A 22,610-nucleotide genomic window follows, 5' to 3' on the forward strand; every position below is an offset into this window, starting at 1 on the left:
AACCTGCTCTCATCCAGACAGCTTTGCCCTGGTTTCACACTTGCTAATGTTTGCCATTTCTCAGGAATTCGTTGCCAAAGTCCAGACCTCAGGAATGGAAAGCCTGTACATATATGGGAAGTTAAAGACAGTTATGTGTATGGAGACAGGCTGGAAATTATGTGTAACGATGGCTATGCTTTCAAAGGTCACAGCAATAATGTCATGCTTCGGTGTAACAGTGATGGGAGATGGGATCCGGCAGTGCCGGAGTGCATTCCAGGTAGGTGAGAGTTGGTGAAGCACGTTGTCTTAGCAACTACTTATTTTTGACTGCAAAGGTTTGGGTCACTCTGTACAGCAGCACAGTCATCTCCTGATGTTCACTGAAAAATCTGCATGGGGCCTTAGAGGATGGTAGTAGCAAGATACGCTGCCAGGTATCCCCAGATCTAGTCCTCCTGTGTTAACTTGGAAGAAATAGGCAGCAAAAGATCCAGGTGGGTCTTTATATTGCCTGGGGATTGCTGTGGAAAAGGTACAGGGCTTTGGCAGGGGCCTGAGCTGGTGCCTGGGGAGGTGGGATGGGAAGGGGGGTGTTGGTAGCTTTTAGAGGCTTAGGGGGTTCCTAAGAAGTGTGGGAAACATTTACCCAGCTGGAAGGGGATGTGGTTTGTGCTTCGGACAACAGTGGGGCTGGTTTGCTGACATAAGGCTTGGGAGCAGAGGATGTTCTCAATGCGTTTCCCCTCTCAGAAGAAAATGCATCAGTTAACAATAACTGACGCTGCTGAAACTACTAACCTAGCAGTGGGGCACCACAGCAATATCAGCAAGCTGCTGGAAGCGGCCTGAGCCCAAAAGCTCAGGAAAACCTTGCCAGGAGGAAAGAACCTGCTCCACCTCACAGGGCAGCCAGCGTTAGCGCACGGACGATTCCTTGTCCTGGCCCTAACGCTGCCTCTGAGGTGCTCAGCAACCTCACGAGCGCAGCTCAGTGGGAACACAGGGGCTGCAGGCCCTGGGATGATAACGGTGTGTGGTGCTGAGAGCCCTGAGGAGAGGCTTGGTCGGGCACGGACCCAGCTCTGCAGCATGTGCCTTTCCCAGCAGCCTTAGAAAAACCTGATTGTAGAAGCAGAAACTCCTTTAGAGCTACAAAGAAAGCATTGAGACCTGCATCTGGATGATAGTCACCTTTTTTCCCAAGATTCAGATGTTCTTGATAACTGTCTTCTCCATAGAAAGAATATTCACCAGAGTTCTTCCAGAAAATACATGACATTCTTTATTTTCTGTTGTTTCTAGAACCTCGTTGCCCAAAGCCAGATACTGCTAATGGAAAAGAGGTTTATAATAGCAAAAACGACTACACAGTTGGGACCCGACTGAGGCTGGCGTGTGATTTGGGTTATGTCCTCAGGGGCCAGGGCTTGACCGAGTGTCAGGCTGATAAGACCTGGTCTCCCCCGCTACCGTTTTGTGATAAAGGTACGTGTAAGAAGAAATCTCGTGCATCAGTGTTCAGAAACAGCGATCAGAAGGTGACCTGCCTTCAGCACCTGCTTCTGGGGAGCGGGGCGATGATCAGGCTCGTGGGCTGAGAGCGTTGGGGTGTGTTGGAGAGCATTGGAGACGTGACCCTGGTGGGAGCTGGGTGAGAAGTGGGAGCCTTGAGCTGGTGTAAGAGGCACGAAGCCAGGCAGCAGCTTCCTGTGAACTTGCCGCACTACAAACACGTGAAGTTAACTCTTGTACTGATTCCCCAGAAGTGAGTTTGATTCTCACCTGAACAGGATAATTGTGCGTTTCTTGTCTTATCAATTCCCTTTATTCCACAGCCTGTGGCCCCCCTCCACAAGTCCCCAACGGGCAGCACTCTGGCGCGGGACGGGAGCAGTTCTCCTACGGCGCAGAAGTGACCTACAGCTGCGCGGAGGGTCTGTCCCTCATCGGGGACGCCTCCATCTACTGCACCTCCGATGATGGGGTGAACCTGGAGTGGAGTGGACCTGCCCCGGAGTGCAGGGGTGAGTCGTTTCTCCTGTCTGGGATCAGACTGGAGCCAGGACCTGGGTACAATGCTGGGGCTAAGCTCCAGGAGTCCAGGAGCTCCAAACCCAGAGTGGATTAAGGACCGTGCAGGTCCTCTGGCCCCTGTGCAAATGTCTCAGCATCTCGAACTGTTCATAACACCAGGGACTGGCAGGGTCTCCCTGGGGGCTGCTGCAGGTGGCTGAGGATTTGAGCCGCCTGACCTGGTTCCCCGCTGTCCCTGGGGAAGAGCAGCACCCAAAGCCACCGCTCCCACCTCCGCTCTCTCTCCGCAGTGGTTCGGTGCCCCAGGCCCGCAGTCGAGAGGGGGACGATGACTCCACAGAGGTTCACGTTTCCCTACGGCGTGACCGTGAAGTTCTCCTGCGATGAAGGCTTCGTGCTGCAGGGCAATGCCGAGACCCGGTGCCTGGCCGACAGCACCTGGCACCCTCCCCTGCCCACTTGCCAGCCAGGTGGGTACCAGACCCAGGCGCATGCCCCGCTGCTGGTTTGCACAGGCCAGGGGTGCTGCTCCTTTGAGTCACCAGCAACAACTAGAATTTGCTGGGTGTTTTCTCCTCTATCTCCTCCCATTACATTATTTTTTCCATGCCTTTTCCTTTCAGTTCGGTGTCACCAACCCTTGAGGCAGGAGGACATAACGTTTTATCACGTTAAATCAATGTTCGAGGTGAACGAAACTCTGACTTTCTTCTGCAGACGTGATAGCTATGGATCCACAGGTTCAGTAACTACCTGCTCAGCTAATGGCACTTGGATACCACCAGTCACATGTGTAAGTACCACCACCTGCCCAGGCTTTCTCTATATCTTACCCCATTCATAGCCTGGAACAGCACTGCTCCGATGTAATGAGTGTGGCTGCTTCGTTACAGAGGGGCTTCGTTAGAGAGGGGCTGCAGTAGGAGGGGGATGCTCAGCACATAGGTCCCTGCAGCAGAGTCTCATGCCCTCTGTCTTTGTTTTGGTTCTTTTCAAGAAAAAGCGTCATGCATGTGAGAAGATTCTTCAATATAAGGAAGATTTCCAGTGTGGAGTTCCTCTGACAGAACTGAAAACTCTGCTGGAGGTCCGGAAACTGTACCTGGAGATTCAGAAACTTGAAAAGGAGCTAAAACCCACAGCATTTGGCTGACTGTCGACACTGGTATCATAACAACCGTCCTCTTTGCATGTTGAGTAATCACGCTGACTGAGGATTTTTTATGACTTTGTAATTTGTGCTAGTACTTAAGTAGCCAGAACAAAATTTACCAATCAGTCAAGGAACAGATTTGGTCATATGGGGAGTCAGAAAGCAACGACTTCTGGCTCATTCTGTTAGAGCTCACTGGGTTAGGTTAGTGCATCACTTTACACATTTTAAAGCTTTACATTTAGATATGTTTGTTACACTGATGAGTGTGAAGTTACAAAGGAACTGAGTAGTAAGTAAATTTTTGTCGGAGCTGGGCAGATGTCGTACAGACTGGCATGAACATGGGAAGAGCCTGGGCTCGCCCACAACTGCTGCACCTCTCAGCTGCAATCTGACACAGCCCACTGCTGCTCTGTTCTTATATGTTGCATTCATTTTTGTGAGCAAGCACTTAAATGCATAATTAGCTGTGACCTTCAGAGCAAGGACGATGAAGAAATCTTCAAAGCCTGCTTTTTAGCAAAACAAAAGTGCCAGGTTTTCTTCCCAAGCAGGGCAGATGTAGCTGAGGCCACGGCAGTGCCACTCGCTGCATCTTTGTGTGTGCACCGAGAGCAGTTGTTGGAAATAAAAGAAAGAAATGGCTGAATTTTTTCTGCAACTTCCAGTAAAGGGGAAGGGCTCTGTTAGCACACGTCTTGTGATCGGACCAGTACTCCTTCACCACCAGATTGTAATAAAGCCGCAATTGTAATGGCAGCTGTGTCTGGCTTTTAATAATCCTGTCCTATCTCTAGTAAAGGAAAGAGGTGCTTCACTAGCCATTGCTCGAGTGGGCACGGAGGATGCTATTCCCCAGCACAGTGCAGGGGGTGCTTGCACAAGAGGCCAGGTGGGTGTGCAGCACTGCCCAGCACATCCATCAGCAGATCCCTGCGCTTCAGAAATGAGGCCAGGCTGCTGCAGGGCAGTTCTAGCTGTAAAATAGCTTCATTCCTGCTGTCCCCACGGGGGAAGAAGGCAGAGCAGCGTTCCCTCCCACGGCACATCCTCGGGGAGGGCAGCCCCTTGCCTTGGGCAGGTCAGAAGGGCTGGGGGGGTGGCAGTGGCGGCGTGGCTCGCCTGGCCTGTCCCCAACTTCCCACAGCAGGTTCCCCTTCCCCGGCGGGCTCTCGGCAGGGAGAGGCTCTCGCCTGTCCACGGTGCTGGCCTGGCAGCTCGCGGCACCATGCCGGGGTGTCTGCGCTGGCTGGGGCAGCTCCTGGCAGTGGTGGTCCTTGTGCTGCAGCCGGCTGGGAGTCTCGGTGAGTGTCACTTCCCTGCTCCTTTTCTTTGCTTTCATGGCTCAGCTTTGCCTACAGCTCAAATATGTAAAAATCGGGTTACTAAAGTGCAGTGGGAGACCTTCCCCTGGCCGCAGTCACTGCTAACCTCTTTCTGTGCCTGGTGTTCCTGTAAGGATGATCTGAGCCCAGGGGCTGCCTCTGATTGTCCACTTCTCCTCTTTAGCTGCACCTCTAGGTACTTGCAAAGTGACACCCAAAATTTCCAATGCTCTTCAAAAGTCTTATGTTTGGGGTACGGATCCCCCCCGCGACTGGTGTTAAGCACAGCTGGCTCAGGGGCTGCGAGCTTGTCCCTGGGACAGCCCAGGACCAGGTCACTCGTCTGCAGAACTTCTGGTCTGGAGTTCAGAGCTTGTGTCGCAGGGAGTGTATCAGCCTCTGCCTCCATCATCCCTGCCGTAGCTGAGAAGTTCTTCCCAGGGTGGAGGTTAAATCCTTATGGTCTGGGACTCAAGATGGGGATGGCGGTAAGATGGGGAGAGTCAATTAGACAGGTAATGGTTTTTATTATTTAATTAAAGGGGTCGTAGCAATTTGAGTGGTATCGGGTTGATACCAAGGTTGAGGCTTAAGCCCTGAGGCAGCCTGCAGACACGCAGAAGGTAGCCGGGCATGCAGCCCGCAAGCTGGCTTCAGCAGAGGAGAAGTGGGGGGCTGCTGACTAAGGGGTGTCTCTAGGAAGAGGAATAACTCGCAGTTTCTGCCTGGAAGTTGACAGTTCCTTTAAAATCAGGCCTTTTTAGAAACTTCCCCAGCATGTACCGCAGCCCCAGCGCCTCCCCGCAGAGGCATCTGCTGCCCCCCGGCTGCCAGCGTCGCCTTTACACTTTTTTTTTTTTTTTAAATTTAATTTAAATTCATGGTGCTTCGCAGCCTATTTTCCAAATCCAAACATTACCAACAGGGTAACGCTACCTAAGCTGGGGCCTGGGGAAGACACATATGAGTGTGGGGATGCTTTTTCCATGGGTATTGGTATCCAAGGCAGCATCGCCAGCGCTGCCCTGGCACGGTGACGCTGCGATTTTATGATTTTAGCAGAGACATGCAGTGTCTTGGCACCTATTGTAAGGCCTGAGGAAATCCCAGTCATAGCTGCCTTTACTTTAGTTTTCTCTGTTATTACAGTTTGTGACCAGCCCCAAAATATCTCTCATGAGAGGTATGGTAGCTGGACAAAGAAGTTTTTTATTGGGACATCAGTGATGTGTGTACGTGATAGAGGTTACGCAGTTGTCGGAGCCTCCTGGTTATTGTAAAGCTGGAGGGGGGCTGCCAGCACCCCGGAGTCACCCCAGCCCTGGGCGTGCAGGTGAGTTGTACTGCAACCTGCTAGAGCAAGGGCTCTTCGGAAAGGGCAGGAACAGCGTTTGATTGTGTGCAATGGAGTCGCTACACATTTGGAGTCCTACTGATGGTGGCTGCTCAAACACACTGATTAACCCTTAATCTCTCTGCCTGAATTGCTGCATTTGTTAAACTGATTTGTTTTCTCTTACTCACCAGACAGAGAAGCAGTGACAGTGGTCACTGTAGCTGTATTCAGTAAGAATAACCCTGAAAATCCCTGGTTTTTGGTGATCCACAGAGGTTCAGTGTCCTGTCCCAGATATCACACATGGACAGCTGAAACCTGCACAGAACTTCACCTCCGGCAGCACCGCCACGCTCGAGTGCGACGCCGGGTACATGCCCGTGGGTGCCACCACCACCGTGCGGTGCCTGGGCAGCGGCCGATGGTATCCACGGGCACCCGCCTGCATCCTAGGTATGCACAGATCTCTCTTCTCCTTACTTTGTCTCCCACGTGTAATTCCCTGCTTGTATTTCACTAAAAGCACGCACAGGGTTTGCAGGAGAGGGGCTGGAGGATGGGGACCACAGCGAGTTGCACTGTCTGATGTTTGGTGGGAGGGATCGCTGCCATCCCTTGCTTCTTCCCGGGGTTCCTACCCTTCCCGAGGGGCAGGCTGGGCTGCCCAAAGGCAGGGCTCAGCTTTGTCCCCAGAGGGTCTCTGGGGGGACCTCCCAGCTCTGAGGGTCCGTGTTGTCCCCTGCTCTGGCACCAGGTCACTGTCCCTACCCTCCTGCTGTTGACCATGCGGACCGAAATCCTCAGCGTGAGTTTCTAGTCGGGACAACTGTGACCTACTTCTGCAGAGCCGGATACACTTTGCTCCCTGAAGTCTCTCCAGTAACTACTTGCCTTAAAAATTTCACCTGGTCCATAATCCCAAAGCTTTGCCAGAGTAAGTACGTCGTTTCCTTTGCTTTGCCAACAAAAGCATCAATTTAATATGGAAATAACATCATTTTCAAAATACCCGCTAGTACTTCTGTGCCATAAGGACTTTCCTGAGCAGTGCTTTGGCTCTCACTAATAATAATTTTGCTGCTCAAAGGGTAGCATGGCTGAAAAGAAATAGCTGCAACTCACACTGATTGTTTAGCTGTTCAAACAATGATGCAGTGATGCAGCTACTAGCATACCATCCCTTCAGCACAATTTATAGCTAATCACAGGGCTCAGATCCTGCTGCCTTCCAAGAGAAACGGTTGTTGTCACATAATTACCATCCCTGACCATGCCAGGTCTGGTTAGGGATGTCTGTCAGCATTAACAGGCTGCCTGGTAGGCTCACTGGGTCAGCAAGCTGACAGTGGGAAAACACCCCGGTGCGAACGCCTCCTGCTCTCCCCTCCTGACCAAACCATGGAAGCTCTTTCTGATGTGGGTGTTCCTCAGAGATGCAGTGTCCCAGCCCAGTGATCCCCCACGGGAGAGAGATCAGCCCCAGGAAAGCTGAATACACCTTTGGGCACCAGGTGGAATTTCAGTGCGAGCTCGGCTACGTGCTGAGGGGCAGCCAGAAGATCCAGTGTGGGTCTGACGGGACGTGGAGACCCCCCGTGCCATACTGCGACAAGGGTGAGCTGGGAATTGCATCGCTGCAGCGGGTAGGAACAGAGAAAAATCGCATAAGCTGAGCATCACTTCTTGGAGAAGGTGGTGTTAGGAGAAGGGGTCCAAGTCACAGCATTAAATGGCTTTAACGTTTTCAACTTCTATCAAAACTGTAGTTGATTAAATGTGTTGAGTAATGGGACTCGCAGCCATTTTCTCACAGGACTGTTTAAGGGGTTTATGACACTCACAATTCCCTGACCCTGTTTATGAGCAGGATCTCTTCTCATGGAAAAGAGGAGGGGATAAGGGAAGGCCAGCTGAAGGGGAGGGGATGGGGACACATGCTGCGGTACTGGGGCCGCGCTGGTGGGTTGGGGTGCTTAGCTGGGTCAGTCTGGGAGCACTGGTAGAGCCAGGGCCAAAGCTGGCAAGACGTGAGGAGGACTTTGAGGAGAGCAGCCCTAAGTATAAACACTGATAACTGGCTTCTCCTGTTACTTCCCTGCACTTCTGTCTCCCTAACCGAATGAAGAAAATCTTAGTTTTTCCTTTCTCTATTCTCTCATAGATTGTGGTCCCCCTCCAAAAATCCTCAACGGGCAGCACTCGGGCATGAAAATGGAGCAGTTCCCCTACGGCTTACAAGTCAAGTACAGCTGCGCGGAGGGTCTGTCCCTCATTGGGGACGCCTCCATCTACTGCACCTCCGATGATGGGGTGAACCTGGCGTGGAGCGGGCCTGCCCCCGAGTGCAGGGGTGAGTCATTTCTCCTGTACGGGATCAGACTGGAGCCAGGACCTGGGCGCAATATTGGTGCTCAGCACAACGGGATTTACAGCGAGCGGGGCTGCCGGGAGATCCCGCTTCCTTCGCAGGCTCGACAGCTCCGCACTGGGGCTGACCCACACGGAAACAGGAGACTCTGGTTCTCCCACACTGATGGCCATCAGGAGGAGCAGCTCTGCCCCGCCTGACCTGGTTCCCCGCTGTCCCTGGGGAAGAGCAGCACCCAAAGCCACCGCTCCCACCTCCGCTCTCTCTCCGCAGTGGTTCGGTGCCCCAGGCCCGCAGTCGAGAGGGGGACGATGACTCCGCAGAGGTTCTCATTTCCCTACGGGGCAGCTGTGTGGTTCTCCTGTGACGAAGGCTTTGTGCTGCAGGGCGATGGCGAGAGCCGGTGCCTGGCCAACGGCACCTGGCACCCTCCCCTGCCCACTTGCCAGCCAGGTGGGTACCAGCCAGGAGCCGAGCCAGCGGCCCCTGCGACGGTGCAGAGAGGTTGGGGTGTAGCGTTACGTAGCTGTGTCTCTCCTTGGGGCTCCACTAGCACCTTCCCCTCCTTGCAGAAGAAACACACTTCCCAAAGCTGATGCTTACCGGGCAATAGCTGAGTTTTTCTCAACAATCCTCTTTAAAGGAGGCTCTAAGACAGGCCAGGAGACACCACTCTTATTGACTTTCTCTTCAGTGCGCTTCTTCCTGACAAACATCGATCTGCAGACCCTTGTGTGGGGATGCCTGGATTGAGATGCTGTCAGAAAACAGCAAACATGTAACACGTCTCAGGGGCTGCTCTGACCTTCACCCTCCCCTCCTGAAGGGCCTGGGGAAGTAACTTTGCTTTAATGGTTTCACATCTCCCCAGATTTAAGTTCACCTGCACCGGCTCAGTCTTCACAAACTTTGTAGGTTTTTTTCTACGTACGTAATGCTGACCCTCTTGCTGAGCTGTTTCTGCTGTGGGTTTTCATTTCAGTGCTGTGTCCACGACCACGAGTGGCCAATGGAAGGCTGAAAAGCACTTTGGATGGTAAAATGTGGTACCAAACAAATGCAACTGTTACTTTTGAGTGCCTTCAGGGATATCACTTCTCAGATGATGGAGACACGTCTTTAGAAGACTCTTGGACAGCCACATGCTTGTCTGATGGCAGCTGGACACCGTTGCCCAAGTGTGTAAGTACCACAGTCTGCTGAGTTCCTGGATGGATGCTGCCTGACCTCTAATAGGAAAAATAACTGTTTGAGCTTCTTAAAAGCTTTTGCCTTATGGTATCAATGAGGGATGCAGTCTGCGCTGGGGTAGTGCGTGGCAAATGGGGTGGTTCAGGCTCAGAGCTCTCCATCTGCTGCAGTGCAATCTTACATGCTTTTTTCTTGGATTTTGTTTCTTTTGTTTTATTTTTTAACAGAAGAAAGAACATGATGCTGATGTGTGTGAAGAGGTTCGTTATATTCAAACGGTCTTTGAATGCGGTGTGCCTATAGCAGAAGTGAAAACTCTGTTGGAGATACAGAAACTGTTTCTGGAGATTAAAAAACTAAAGGTGGAACTAGAAAACTTGAACGAGTGAGTCCTGTAACACACTGTAACGCTCACCTTTCCTCTGGTGAACATTGCAGTTTGTGTAGTCACAGTATCTGTAAGAAGGCGCTCAGTGACTTTATGGTTCCTGCTTGCGTGCTGATAGCCAGAGATCTAATAAGCAATGTATGGGAGATGGCTTTTGTCATGGTAGATGATAGAGCACAGAGGGATTTTTGCTCTTTTCCTTAAATCTGACAAGCTTGATTCGCTATTTAACAAAGGTGTTCTTCCTCATTTTATATTAGGAAGCATAGTAAGAAATTAAATTGAGCTTCTTTGAGTCACTGCGTAAACTGTGCTAAGCTGAGAGAGGGGGACTGAAGTTCACAGAAGGAAACTTCTAGCTGAGGTGAGCGGCCGGTGGCTCTTGCTGAAGGTGTTTCTGCAGTAATCTTCCGGCCGGTGGTTTGCACATGTGCCCCACCCTCTGCCCATACCAAACTCAGCCTGTCATAGCATTAGCATACTTTTATCTAGAAATAGTACTGAAGTGAGACTTCAACTACGTGATTTCCTGTTAATCTAGCTCCTGATTTCTAGTCATCTAGTTAAGGGCAGTTACATATGAAGAAGTGCGTTTGTAAAGGCTTCTGTTCGCTTATCCCTGGGTTAAAAGAGGCAATAGGTTTCTGGCCCAGCACTGTACCCAACAGATATCAGTGTTGGTGTCATCTTCCACGTTCCCATTTCTGGCAAGCAAATGCTAAGAATAGATGTTGTAAGTTTAACTGTAGAGAATCAAACAGCAAAGACTGTTCTTATCACTCAGTAAACGATGATCAGTTTATGTCTCTTTGTGATGCAGCAATTACTCCTTCTCTGCAGGATGACAATAAAGATGCAGGTGTAACGGGTGTCCTGTAATCTGTCACACTGGCTGTAAATTTAGCAGGTTCCCAGCGTGGTCCAGGGGTGGTTCTGATTGAGAGCTGAGCCCTGGCAGCTTGCGCTGGTCCTCGGGGCACTCGGGGAGCCGCAGCGGGCAGGGCATGGCAGCAGCCACGGCAGGCAGCCGCGGGGCTGAGGGCAGCGCGCTGCTGCCTGGACTCGGTGGGAGAAGGGGCAGCAGTCATCTTTGCAGCGATGTATCATTGCCAGAGGCATGTTTTTATGAGTTATTAGAGTTACTTTAAATGTTGAGCCTGAAGCACAACACCCAGGGAAGAGATGGTATCTCCAATCTCTACACAGAAAGATGCTTTGATAATGCATCCTGAGCTCCACCCTGGTGAGATCTGCAACGAGGGGCACTCCCTGACCCACTCCAGTTGTCCCTGTGCCCCAAGGAGAGCAGGGCTGCACCCTCCTGCTGCGACACCTCGCTCCCCTCCGCCCTGAGCTCACCTGGGACTGCAAACAGAAAGTGTCTCATCTCCCTGCACAAGGCTGGAAGCCCATAAGCATGGATAAGAACTGGGTGTTACATCCCATGTGTATCTAAGAGTGTTTGAGTAGCCATGACTGATGTCAGACAGGATATTTCAGAGTGTTAGTCAGTACACAGATGTATTCACTCACACCCGTTCCTAATTACAAATGAGTCAGGCAATCAAGAAAAAAATTAAAACCAAAAAAGGGTAATGCTTTTATTTTTTGTTTCACTAACTCTGCTTACGGAAGATCAGCGCTGTGTTACCTGCCAGCAAATGACTAGGTAGGCATTTTCCTACCCCGGATCCAGCCTGGGGCTCAGTGGGGGTCTTTTCTGCTCTGGTAACATTCGGTAAATCTCTTCTAGTCAGCACTCGCTGCCAGTCTCGGGTCAAATAAAGGGGTTGAGTTATTCCCCCAGCCCTTATGGTGGGGCAGGAGGACCAGGAGGCTTTACCTGAGCCTGTGGATGGCAGTTGTCCCCCACGCCTGGCTGCTCTCCGTGTTGCTGCAGGAGGGCTTAGCTCCATGGGTGTTCTGGAAACATTTCCACTGTTCCAGAAGCTTGGGTGAGTCTGCTGAGCTGCATCTCCTCCCAGCTTCAGAAACAGCCCCTTGGAGCCAACAGTGCTTGACACGGGAGCACAGAAATTGCTGCAATGAAGTCTGGAGCACCAGGACGGGGGAAGCACTCAGGGACGCTGAGCTGTGGGGCACCTGCTGGGGCACGGGGATGTGGCCACCCTGTGCTGCTCCTGGCCTTGCTGGGGCTCCTAGGCATGCCTGTGGCTCGCGGTGAGTACGGGGCCATGGGATGCATGGGGAGGACCAGCAAGACCTGCCCGGATCCCACTTTGATGCTCAGGGGCTGGAGTGGGTGATGCCACCACCCCCAAGCCTGGGGACCCATTGCTTGATGCTCTGATGGGTGCAGCCCTGCCCAGTGCCTTTGCCCAGAGGGGAAGCCTGGGCCAGCCCAGCCACCCTCCTGGGCTGCTCGTTGGGGCTGAGGAAGGAACCAGGGAACAGGGTGCTCACCCGAAGAGGTTTTCTCCTGCTGCAGGTGACTGTGGGCCCCCACCTCGCATGACCCACTCCAGACCCTCCAGCGACGAGCACGCCAGCAGCTTCCCCGTTGGATCCAGGGTGACATACACGTGCACCAAAGGCGCCATCAAAATCCCCGGGAGGTTGGACACGGTGCAGTGCCTGCCCGGCGCACGCTGGTCGAAGCTGCCCGAGCCCTGTGGCCGTAAATACCTCCTTTCTTTGAAATGCAGCTCCCTCCCCTGTGTTTAAGCTTGGCTTAAAATTTCTACCCCTTACGGCAGCTGCTCTGCCATGGCACCACTCCTCCTGTCAAGGCACAAACCCGCTTCCCTTTGCTGCTGTTCTTCAGAGGTGCCGATGGTGCAGGATCCGTGCTGGCCATGGACGGGGTCAGTCAGACGGTGGCTGGTGTCCGGGATGCTCGTGTGTCTCCCGAGCCCCGGCTGCAGCGTGCGCGGCCCCACGGCACGTGCATGTAACTTCTTATTTCCTACTAACAGCTTTGCCTGTGCCGTTAATGCATCTTCACCTCCGCTTTGCAAAAGATGCAGAACAGCAGCCTGGTAAGAAAAGAGAAGTAACCTGTGATGAATGTGAGGAGCTTTCCAAAAGCACCGTAGTGAGAGCATTTCGGTGATTCCAAGGTTTATTTCGCGTGCCTCCGGGTGGGTGGCTCTTTCAGACCCGCTTTCCTTGACTGCCAGGGAGCTGTGGTGCCCCGACGAGGTTGCGGTTTGCTGCCCTGTCCAAGGAGGATGAGAGGATTAATTTCTTTCCTGTTGGGAGCAACGTGAGCTACGTCTGCCGCCCTGGCTACGAGAACACCTCGGAAAGTTCCCCCACCAGCACTTGCCTTGAAAACCTGGTGTGGTCGGAAGCTGCTGAGCTGTGCAGGAGTGAGTATCTCTGCTCTGCTCCGCTGTGCTGGCCGAAAAGCAGCTGTGGAGCTCAGAGCAGGTCCGGTAGCTGCTCCCAACCCACGTGCTGAAATGCAGCTGGGTCGTTATCATCCCAATAGCTACTCGCTTAACACAAAATTAGGTGGATATTCCTTGATATTCATATTTAAGAGTGAACAGCCAGAGTATCAATAATGTCCTTTTTTTTTTTTCTGCTGGCATGAACAGATCTGGTTTGATTTGCGTGTTAGGAAATATGTTTGCATCTGGACACGGCATATGCAGAGGGCGAATGCCAATTTGCAATTCTAGCACTGAAATTCAGAATGAAGACAAAACATGTTTCTTTGTGAAATCCATGTAATATTAAGACCGATGTGGCAGCAATACATTTGTCACAGTCGAGTAACTCACTGTCAAACTATTGAGATGGAAATACCTCTGCAAATCTCCTCCTCCGCTCTCCTGCGCGATGCTTACGGGGATCCACACCTTCCCCTACACCTCGGCGGTGACACGTGGGAAGTAAAATGTTTTGGGTATAACCCCCCTAAGTCTGTCCCTTCTTTAGCTTTTTTTATTTCCCCATCACTGTGCGTTTTGCTAACACTGGCTCGTCCTCCGGCAGGGAGGTCCTGTGGTGACCCGGGAGCGCTGCCCGGGGGAGGGATGGTCATTCTTACAGACCTGCAGTTCGGTGCAAGAGTGAAGGTTTTCTGCGAAGACGGGTGAGTCGCGGGGCGATGTGCCCAGCTCCAGTGCACTGGGGCTGGCGCTGGAATACAAACTCCACGCCGCTGTGGTCAGCCTGTGGACAGGGGCTGGGCTGCTATTTCACAATATATCATTCCTCCAGCGTGGCTCTGAGTGCACAGCGTGCAGCTGCTTTTCCCACTTGAATTCTGGCTTTGGGCTGGGAAGGAATAGGAGACAGCTGGAGAGAAGGGACCAGGGTCTGAATTTATGGCTGCCTTTTCCTTCAAGTGTCATCCAGAGGAAATTTAACTGACTCGGGGTACCTATCCCAACGGGGCTGGTTGTACTGTCAGTTTATAACTATAGACTTCAAAACAACCTACCTAAAATATTTCAGCTTAACATATTTGAGATATATTGAATAAAAAGGGGTTATGTTGGGATTTTTTAAAATTCAATAATGTTTAGCTAGAAAACTGCAATGAAGCACACTTTCCACCAGTCAGTGAGCTGACTCACGCTTTCTGCCTGCTTTCAATCAGGGTCCAGATGCAGTAGACTGACCAAAATTAAGCTCTTGCAACTCCAGCTAGGATTCCTCCCCCTCTAGCAGGAAATAGCTGGCATCATTTGGCTTGTTCTGCCAGTCTTTGCAGCTGCTTCATATATTAGAGAGGGTTTTTCTCCAGATGTTCCCTTAGGAGGGATTTTGGGGAAATGACAGCATGTCCCACCCTTCTGGGATTCAGCTGATTTTTGGAAATACACATCAGGGTGGAGGGATAATGTTATCCATCTAAGCAATTAGATACTATCAATCACATCCAAATGATGAATTTTTTTGAACAGGAGGATGTAATTCAGAGATTGGGGAAGGTGTTGGTGCTGTCAGAACAAGATGTATTAACTTCCAGCAAACAAATCCAAAAGTCACTTTAATGAAATGTAGATCCCTATTGCACCCCAGTGGTCCCCACTGGATGTAGTGGTGGAGGCATTTGAATACAACATGCTGAGGGAAGGGATGTGCCATCCAGAGGGGCCTGGGCAGGCTGGAGAGGGGGGACGTGCAAACGTGGAGTTCAACAAGGCCAAGTGCAAGGTCCTGCCCATGGGTCGGGGCAATCCCAAGCACAAACACAGGCTGGGTGAGGAGTGGATGGAGAGCAGCCCCAAGGGAAAGGACTTGGGGGTGTTAGTGGGTGGAAAACTGTGAGCCAGCAATGTGAAGGAGCTCTCCTCTTAACCAGTGTGTATCTGCACATCGGCTTGCTTTAAAACTGCTTTTCCTACACTCCTGATCGTACTGATACTGGAGAAAAAATTTTTTTCTTGGTTTCTGGATAGTTACACAATTTTTTCTTTTCTTGTGTATTTTCACTTAGGTACAAATTAGATGGGAGTCATTTCATCCAGTGTTGGCTTAAAGGAAACAATGTCGAATGGAGTAAACTTCCAACTTGCGAATGTAAGATTAATCCAATGTTACTTTTGACTTCACTCCAGCAGATCCTGCATCCTAATGTCTAGTCCAAACCTGTCTTCATACACTGTGTTTGCTGATATTGTGTGGCAGAGCTGTCGCCAACACTGCAGCCGAGAAATACCCATTTTGCTGCTGACACTGTATTTCAGCACTTTTATTCCCACAAGATCAACGTATTTTCTCATGACTTAGGGTAGCAGTGAAGGTGATGGCTTGAGGTTTTGATGAGTCACAAGCCAGAGCATGACAAGTTGCCTGTTTATTTTTGTGATCCTTGGAGTGAGAGGGAGAAAAATGTGGCAACAGAAACACTTCAGAAAGAAGGGAGAGATGATCTAGAGAGAAGGCAATGCTAGTTACCCATCTTCAGTTATCCATAGAGTTTATTCTCTTCAAGAACTCTTAAGAATCATTTCGCATTTTCATTATTTAACTGAAGTTCTTAGCAATACTCATGCTGACCTTCTTTCCTGCAGTAATTACCTGCTCTTCACCTCCCCAAGTCAGCAATGGAAAGCACGATGGCGAGGGTGTAGAAAAATTTCCATATAACTCTACAGTGACTTACAGCTGTGACTCTGCCTTCCAGCTCGTTGGCAACGCGAGCATCCGTTGTACGAGTACGGACAAAACAAACGGAGTCTGGAGCGGAGCTGTGCCTGAATGCAAAGGTGGTTTCAGTTGAGTTTAGTATTTATGATGAGTTCAGTGTTTAGTGTGAACCAGCTTAACGTACTGTGATTGCTTAGTACAGGACATGTCTGGTGGAAGTCATACTGCAATTTTAAAGAGAACAAATGCAGTGCTGCTGAAGTGAGTAAGGAATGAACAGTCTGTGCAAGAAAAGGGTAGTGATCCTAGCAATACTTATTCTTTATACCCTAGAGAAAAGCACATCTGTCAAACTTGGAGCAAAAGAAATGGAGAGGAGTCCTCCTCCCCAAAGTGAGTTGAAATGATTCTACATTAAGTCCCACGTTCCCCAATTTAATTCGCTGCTTTATCACATTTCTATGAAAAAGTCATTCGATGAATTTCACACCGTGATTTTCTTTCTTTTCAGAACCCCGTGGAAATGGCATCCAACCCTCTAAGAAGGCTTTCACGTGGGAAATGAAGCTCAGCCTTTATAAAAAGGCACTCCAAAATACCATCTCCTTCTCCCATTCTTCTTCTTTCTCCAGGACACCAGGTCAGTCCTGGAAGGCTCATTTGGAGTTCGGGGGAACCCATCAGTGTGACTCCCTGGTTATTCCCACTCCTATTCCCATGTTTCTCTTCAGTGTCAAGGACCTGCACTACCTCAGCGTTCAGGTTTGTTGTACCTTTGTACAAAACCCAACACTACTATTCTCCTGGGACCAGCCAAGGATCTGTGTGTCTTCCAAAGTACATGGGGATCTCTGGCATCCTCCCCCAAGCCGGCTGCTTTGAAAACTTTAAACGGTCTAAAGTTGCATCATTTTGTGGAAGTGAGTGATTTTTTTGTTGTGTTCTTCTGTAAGTTTTCTCTGTATAATTTATATTTTTCACTGGTTGGGTATCTGCTTCAAAGCTTTGCTTTGTACAAAACGTATTTTCATTTATCAATTGTTTCCTTGCTTTCGCATCACTACAGATTTTGTTTAACTGATTTTTTGCCATATTGAAAAGCAAGGGATAACTTTGTACCACGTAACTTTTAAGAGTGCTGGGGCTCCTGTCCTCGTTCCGGCAGCGAGAGGCAACGCACTAACACTAACCTTGTTCCACACCAGCGAGGTCGTGGGCAGCCAGGAGAAGCTGGACATGGCAGAAGTGCTGCTACAACAGATTCCCCATCCGCTGCAAAGGATTATTTTACCCATAAAAAGGGTGAGTTTCAGCTGTGTTGAAAACAGTGTGTGAGTGGGAACCATAAGCATGTAATTGTAAGTAATAAAGACAAAATACTCACCAGAGGGTCTCGCTACCCAACTGGAGACTGAATGAAAAGCATTTCTCTGGTGTCAGGGTCAAGCTGAACTTGCCCATCCTTGAGCCATCAGGTCTTTTGGGTCAAAACCAGAAGATCTGTCACCCCTGTTGTGGTATGTGTCAACCCACACAGCCCGGGGCTGTTACACAAATGTGACGAGGCTGGTGCTTAAACCCAGGTCCAGAAATGCCCCCATGCTGGTGTAGTGTGGCCAGGAGGGATTTTCCCCATTGCTCCAACATTTCTCAAAGGTGGGGTTTGTTCCAACCTGTTAGCATCGCCAGGCTGACGGCTCAAAACCCCAAGGTATTTGTCTGGACTGGTAAGCAAGGAATCAAACAATCCCCCTTGTGGCGTTAAAGGCAGGGTAACAGGGCTGCGCGGTTGGGCACTTGTGGAAGTGTCTGTAGGAAAGACGTTGCAGTGGTATCAGTGGATGAAAAGGGCTCCAAGCAGGCTTTGCAGGCCTCAAAGGAGATGAAGTTTGGTGACGTTGGACCCTTGGTAGGAACACATGAAGGCTAGAAGCATCCTAGATCATATAATGTGGAAGGGAAGGGGAAAACTTTGTCCTTTGTTTTTGCCTAAAAGTTTTTGGTTTGCTCTATTATGTAACTTCAGAACGAAGATTGATTTAAAAATCTCTTCCTGTTGTTCTTTCTTTTTTTACTCTTGTCATTCTTGGCACTTCTTCAGGAGATCGTATCAAAGCAGCAGCTTGACACATGATCTAACCTCTGCGAAACGCCGCTTTGCGTTGTGCTTCGCGAACTTGACTCTCCTGCCCCAAAACACGGGTCCTGTAAAATCAGCCCCTCGGTGCCAGAAGGCTGGAGCAAGGGATGCGATGGGGAAAAGAGAACAATACCCCAAAACAGCTCTAGTGTTTGAAGGAGGAACTAGTTTGGGCCTTTCTAAAGTCAGTGCTAAAATTCACCCCCAAACTGGACGGGTTTTTTAAAATCTGGGCAGAAACCTTAACTCTCCTTGAAACCACAGCCGGGCTGATCTTCATGTGAACATTCCTTTTCCCCAGGCTGCATATATGGCCCCCGGGAATGGCACAGAAGGATTCATCTGCAGCTTTGAAGCAGTTTATTTGTGATGGGTCTGCCCTCCTCCAGTGATGCCGTGACCAAGGCACCCCCGTGGAAGAAACCCTGGGCGGAAGCATTTGCACTTCCCTTGCATGACAGCAAAGACAGCTGGCACGTGCTGCTCTTCCTGCCATCTCACTGCAGATGTAGACAAGACACGCAGTTAAATGCCCTATCTAAATATTTTGTTAGCTTTTCAAACAAAAATAGCCCTGTAAGAATAATGCATGCAGACCCTTCGCCGTGGTCTGTTTCTAAAGCGCCCCCTGCAATGGTCGTACTTGTCAGGACATTTCAACTTGGCTTTAAAACAAAGAATAAGCGCGATCAGGTCTGTCCCATGTGCATGTACAAAATGTGGTATTTTAATTGTGATATGTTTTAATGTTCCAAGAAATCAACTGAAAATTACCTGTGCAAGAGTTGGCTAATTCCCATAGTTCCTTCTCCCATTTGAGTTTTTCTCTCTCTCAGCAATTTCCTCCTAACATCCCGAATCCAGTTACGGTTCCCCATTGATCTGACCAGCCTTTTTTTCAGGCTGGGGGTGGGAAACCACTGTTGCTCAGAAACTCCTCAGGCTTTCTGCAGAATTTCTGACGGAGCTCGGTTATGTCACAACCTGCTCGACTTGGTGTTTCCACAACCGCACATTTCCTTGCTCGCTAGCAACGCTGACCTGCTGCCATAACAGTCACTGTAAATACACAGACTCAGGACAGGCTGTAAAGGGCCCAAATCTCTCCACTGGGCTGAGCTGCTTCCTCAATTTACCAGGAATTTCTGGCTGTAGCACGGGCCGGTTGCAGATACACCTATGCCAGCTGCCAGCAGGGTTGTGCTGAAGGCAAAATGCTGACTTCTCCGTCTTGCAAAATTAAGTGCCTATTTCTTTCAGGAAATCATAGTACTTTACACGTTAAATTGAATGTTGATCTTTATATCTTCAGTACTTTAAGCACTTTCTTTAGCAAAAGCTTTTCTTGTACCAGACAAGTTCTTTGCCGTTTATATTTCTGTTCAGACTACATGAAAGATAACAGCCACGAGCGGTCTGGGTATCTACTAATCTCATACTGTAAAGGAGCTACTTCTGCTTTCCAGATGGAGGAAGGCAGCTCTGTAACGCTGCAGGCTGTGAGCACAGCGACCACACACAGACACAGAGGGGTAACTGCTAAATACACTCTCCAGTGTTGTCCTACTGCAACAGGGAGATTGGAAATGTCAGGTTGATGCTGTTGGCTGCTTACCATCCTTGTCCTACACAGTACACTAATTGCCTTATATTTAGGTGCCTTTCTGGGGTTTTATTTACATTTAGGAATAAATGGTAATTGTTTATCAAGAATAGCCTGTGGATTCAACTGCCTGCTGTTCCATTTTCATATTTCATGCTCTTTTCAGGAAGGTATTGGCTTTTAGAGATATCTCAATAATGGTCAGATTTGCTGTTCAATCAGTTCTTTATCAGCACTCATTTATTTTCTAAATGGCAAAGAGAGAAAGAGAGAAATCAATCCATGTGGCAATGTCTGGGAATGTGTTTGGAGTAAGTGGTCTGAAAAAGAAAGCTGGAGCGATGGAGACCTCCCTTGAGCCTCTTTACCCATACTGGTCCTGATTTCTGCTGCCCTGCTCAGCCCCAGAGAGGCTTCGGGGGCCGTGGGCGATGCCCCCGGCCTACACGGGGATGGCAGGAGCGTGGGGAGCGGGCCAGGAGCTGAGGGCAGGTTTCTCTGGAAAGCCAAGAGCAGCTCCAGCAGCTCAACCCTTGTTTTCACTGGCTGGTTTTGCTGGAAACCTCCCACTGTTCCAGCCGCAGCCTGGCAGCGTGGGCGCACAGAGCAGCATGGGACAGGCCTCCCCTCCGTCCCTGCTTTCACTTTTGCTCTCACCATCTGCTTGGCCTGATTTCTGCAGCACAGGGAAGGGATGTCAGAGCAAGATAAAGCAAGTCGGCCTCGGCTGCTCCACCTGAGTGGGCGCAGAGCCGCTATCACAGGGCTCAGCTGCTGGGGCAGCTCCTGCTCGCGAGGTTTCGGTGCTCAGGCGGTCACTGGGGCAATACGGGACAAAACGGGACAGCAAACGTGGGTGGCAGAGGGACGGGGGGGTACAGATGTCTCCTGCCTGGCCCCAGGTAGGAAAGCAGCCTGGTTCAAGGGGTTAATTGGAACTCTGCTAGCAAGGGGATTCCACCAAGTTGGAACTACAGCCGTTGGTTCTGACTTACACGCGAACCGAGCCGCTCCCTGAGGAGGCTCAGCGTTACAACAAGTCTTTGCCAAATACTTAACATCTCACTGTCCCATGCTGAGGTCAGGGCTGTAAGCTATTACAAGAGAATTTCCCCAGAATTTAAAGCACTTTTTTTTCCTGTTAACATCCTCCTTTCGCATTATGCAGCCACCACCCCAATTCAGATCCAGGTAGGCAGTGACCTGTAAAAATATGTGGCCAAGGCACTTCCACATAATTTGTCAACGTGTTCACAGGAATTTTAAAGGAGTAAGTTACCCAGGCTGCTCAACTCTCCCTTAAGACAACACTTCCTGGCCTCATTGCAAATGCTTTTGTTACATATTCTTGGAGCTTAAATTGTGTTGGAAAGGGAAATACAGTGGGGGAAAAAAAAAAAAAAGATAACTTTGAGTTTCTCAGTGGAAACATCACTGTTTCCTGGAAAACAAACGCAGAGGGAGGCAGGAAGGGGCAGGCAGGCTGCTACTGGCTGCCCTTTCCTCGGGGTGGGGTGACATGAGCCCCTTACTGGCAGCGCTGTTCAGCAGAGTGGGATGGAGCAGCCAGAGCAGGCACAACCTTTCCTTTGGCTCTTCCCGCAAGGCTGCGGGCAGGGATCCCAGAGCAGCTCCGCTTTCCCACGTGGGCACAGAGCCGAGGCAAACTGCTCCCGAGCCTGGCTGGGCCCGAGGACATCCCTGAGCCTCTGCGGGCAGCGCAGCGTCGCCTTCAAAGAGTTTTGTGTCTAACTGGGAGAGTTACAGTGGAAACGCCGGTACCCCCCGTGTTACAGCCTGGACTGGGAGCCCAGGGAGTTGTAAAGGTTCTGTGATCCTCTTGGGTTAAATTAAGGTGAAATGATCCCTCAGGATAAATTAAGGTGAAACAACCGGTTAAGATGTTTTACTTGAGGTAGAAACAACTTAAACTTGGAAAAAGATAATTAGCAATGTGGTCTCATAAATCTATAAGAAAGAAAAGAAAGGAAAGAAAAGAAAAAGAAAGGAGAGAAAGAGAGTCAAAGAAATCCAGTCACCACCCCTGGATCCAGCGTTGTCTCGGGTCCGGTAATCTTGGGTGGTGGGTGCCCATGCAGCAAAGTTTTCTGTCGCCTTTTCAGTTCATCTCGTCAGCTGGCTGGCATGCTGGGTGAGGAGACGCAGGTATTCCACAAACTCATTTCCATGAGAGATGAGGAAAAAGATGGAGCAGGGGTTCTGCACATGTATCGAGGGGGGTGAGGTGCACCAACCCCCCTGTCCAATTGAGTCGGTGGTTGTGCTCACCATGCTGCCTTTACTTCTACCCCAGTTCCCACAAATTTTTGCTGACTTCCTGCTTCTTGAGCAGTCATCCGGCTTCTGGGGCAGAAATGCTCCCCTCTTATCAGGCTGTGTCACCTCTTCGGGCTTCCACAATGGAGCCAGTGATTAGCAGGCCTTGTGCTTGATAAGAAAACACTCAGTTTCACTCAGTCCACGCTTCTCCCTTTGAGGTTTATCTGAGGAGTTTGGCGATACAACTGCAAGAGAGCAGGAGGTGCAGCCTTCGATACACTCCCGCTTCCTTGGGCGACGTTCCTTAGACTAATCGCAAAGGCCACAGCTTGTCCTTGTGGTTTTCTGTGTTGATGAATGTTTAAAGCATTAATTCCTTCAGTTCCTTACACGCCGCTGCCTCGTTTTGTGCATAGGCGTTAATAGAAGCAGCTCAATGAGCAGTCTGGAAGGGGGCTGATTCACAGCCCTCTGGCCTCCTGCGCACCCCTTGGGCTGGAGGAAAACCCCACTTCTCTGCTCTCTTCTTGCAGAAAGCCTCTCTTTTATGGAGGTCTGTTCCTCTGGTGATGTTTGAAGATGGTTTAGGGGGGGCTGGTGTCCCCGAGCTGCTCTGGGGTCCCTGGGGCAGCCGCTGTCTTGGGGGGCAGGAGGCACTGAGGGAGCTGCAGCAGAGCCAGTGCTGGGGGACAAACGGGACCTTCTCCGCCCCCCCGGCTTTGGGGTGCGCTGTGG

General features: G+C 50.4%; 1 protein-coding gene and 1 long non-coding RNA gene across 2 annotated transcripts in view; one reads left to right on the plus strand and one right to left on the minus strand.

The window, feature by feature from the left end:
• CR1 (complement C3b/C4b receptor 1 (Knops blood group)) overlaps positions 1-22,610 on the plus strand; it is a 99,323-nt gene that overhangs the window by 4,613 nt on the left and 72,100 nt on the right. The window contains 31 exon segments of the mRNA XM_074893712.1: positions 65-262; positions 1,288-1,470; positions 1,821-2,009; positions 2,310-2,489; positions 2,643-2,812; positions 3,017-3,167; positions 3,973-4,067; positions 4,164-4,479; positions 6,110-6,289; positions 6,591-6,770; positions 7,268-7,450; positions 7,998-8,186; positions 8,478-8,657; positions 9,187-9,386; positions 9,623-9,780; positions 11,608-11,738; positions 12,233-12,359; positions 12,569-12,669; positions 12,720-12,782; positions 12,924-13,115; positions 13,747-13,846; positions 15,200-15,282; positions 15,777-15,920; positions 16,364-16,614; positions 17,533-17,579; positions 18,382-18,500; positions 18,615-18,685; positions 20,278-20,497; positions 20,764-20,786; positions 21,732-21,835; positions 21,969-22,024. Of these exon segments, the coding sequence (XP_074749813.1) occupies positions 65-262; positions 1,288-1,470; positions 1,821-2,009; positions 2,310-2,489; positions 2,643-2,812; positions 3,017-3,167; positions 3,973-4,067; positions 4,164-4,479; positions 6,110-6,289; positions 6,591-6,770; positions 7,268-7,450; positions 7,998-8,186; positions 8,478-8,657; positions 9,187-9,386; positions 9,623-9,780; positions 11,608-11,738; positions 12,233-12,359; positions 12,569-12,669; positions 12,720-12,782; positions 12,924-13,115; positions 13,747-13,846; positions 15,200-15,282; positions 15,777-15,920; positions 16,364-16,614; positions 17,533-17,579; positions 18,382-18,500; positions 18,615-18,685; positions 20,278-20,497; positions 20,764-20,786; positions 21,732-21,835; positions 21,969-22,024 (4,584 nt within the window).
• LOC141954410 (uncharacterized) lies at positions 11,362-22,427 on the minus strand. The gene is made up of 2 exons (XR_012632177.1): positions 21,635-22,427; positions 11,362-19,842 (listed from the first exon to the last, which is right to left on the minus strand). It is a non-coding gene; the product is annotated as an uncharacterized LOC141954410 (long non-coding RNA).

Source organism: Strix uralensis, chromosome 24 (genome assembly GCF_047716275.1).
Source record: "Strix uralensis isolate ZFMK-TIS-50842 chromosome 24, bStrUra1, whole genome shotgun sequence".
Lineage (NCBI taxonomy): Eukaryota > Metazoa > Chordata > Aves > Strigiformes > Strigidae > Strix > Strix uralensis.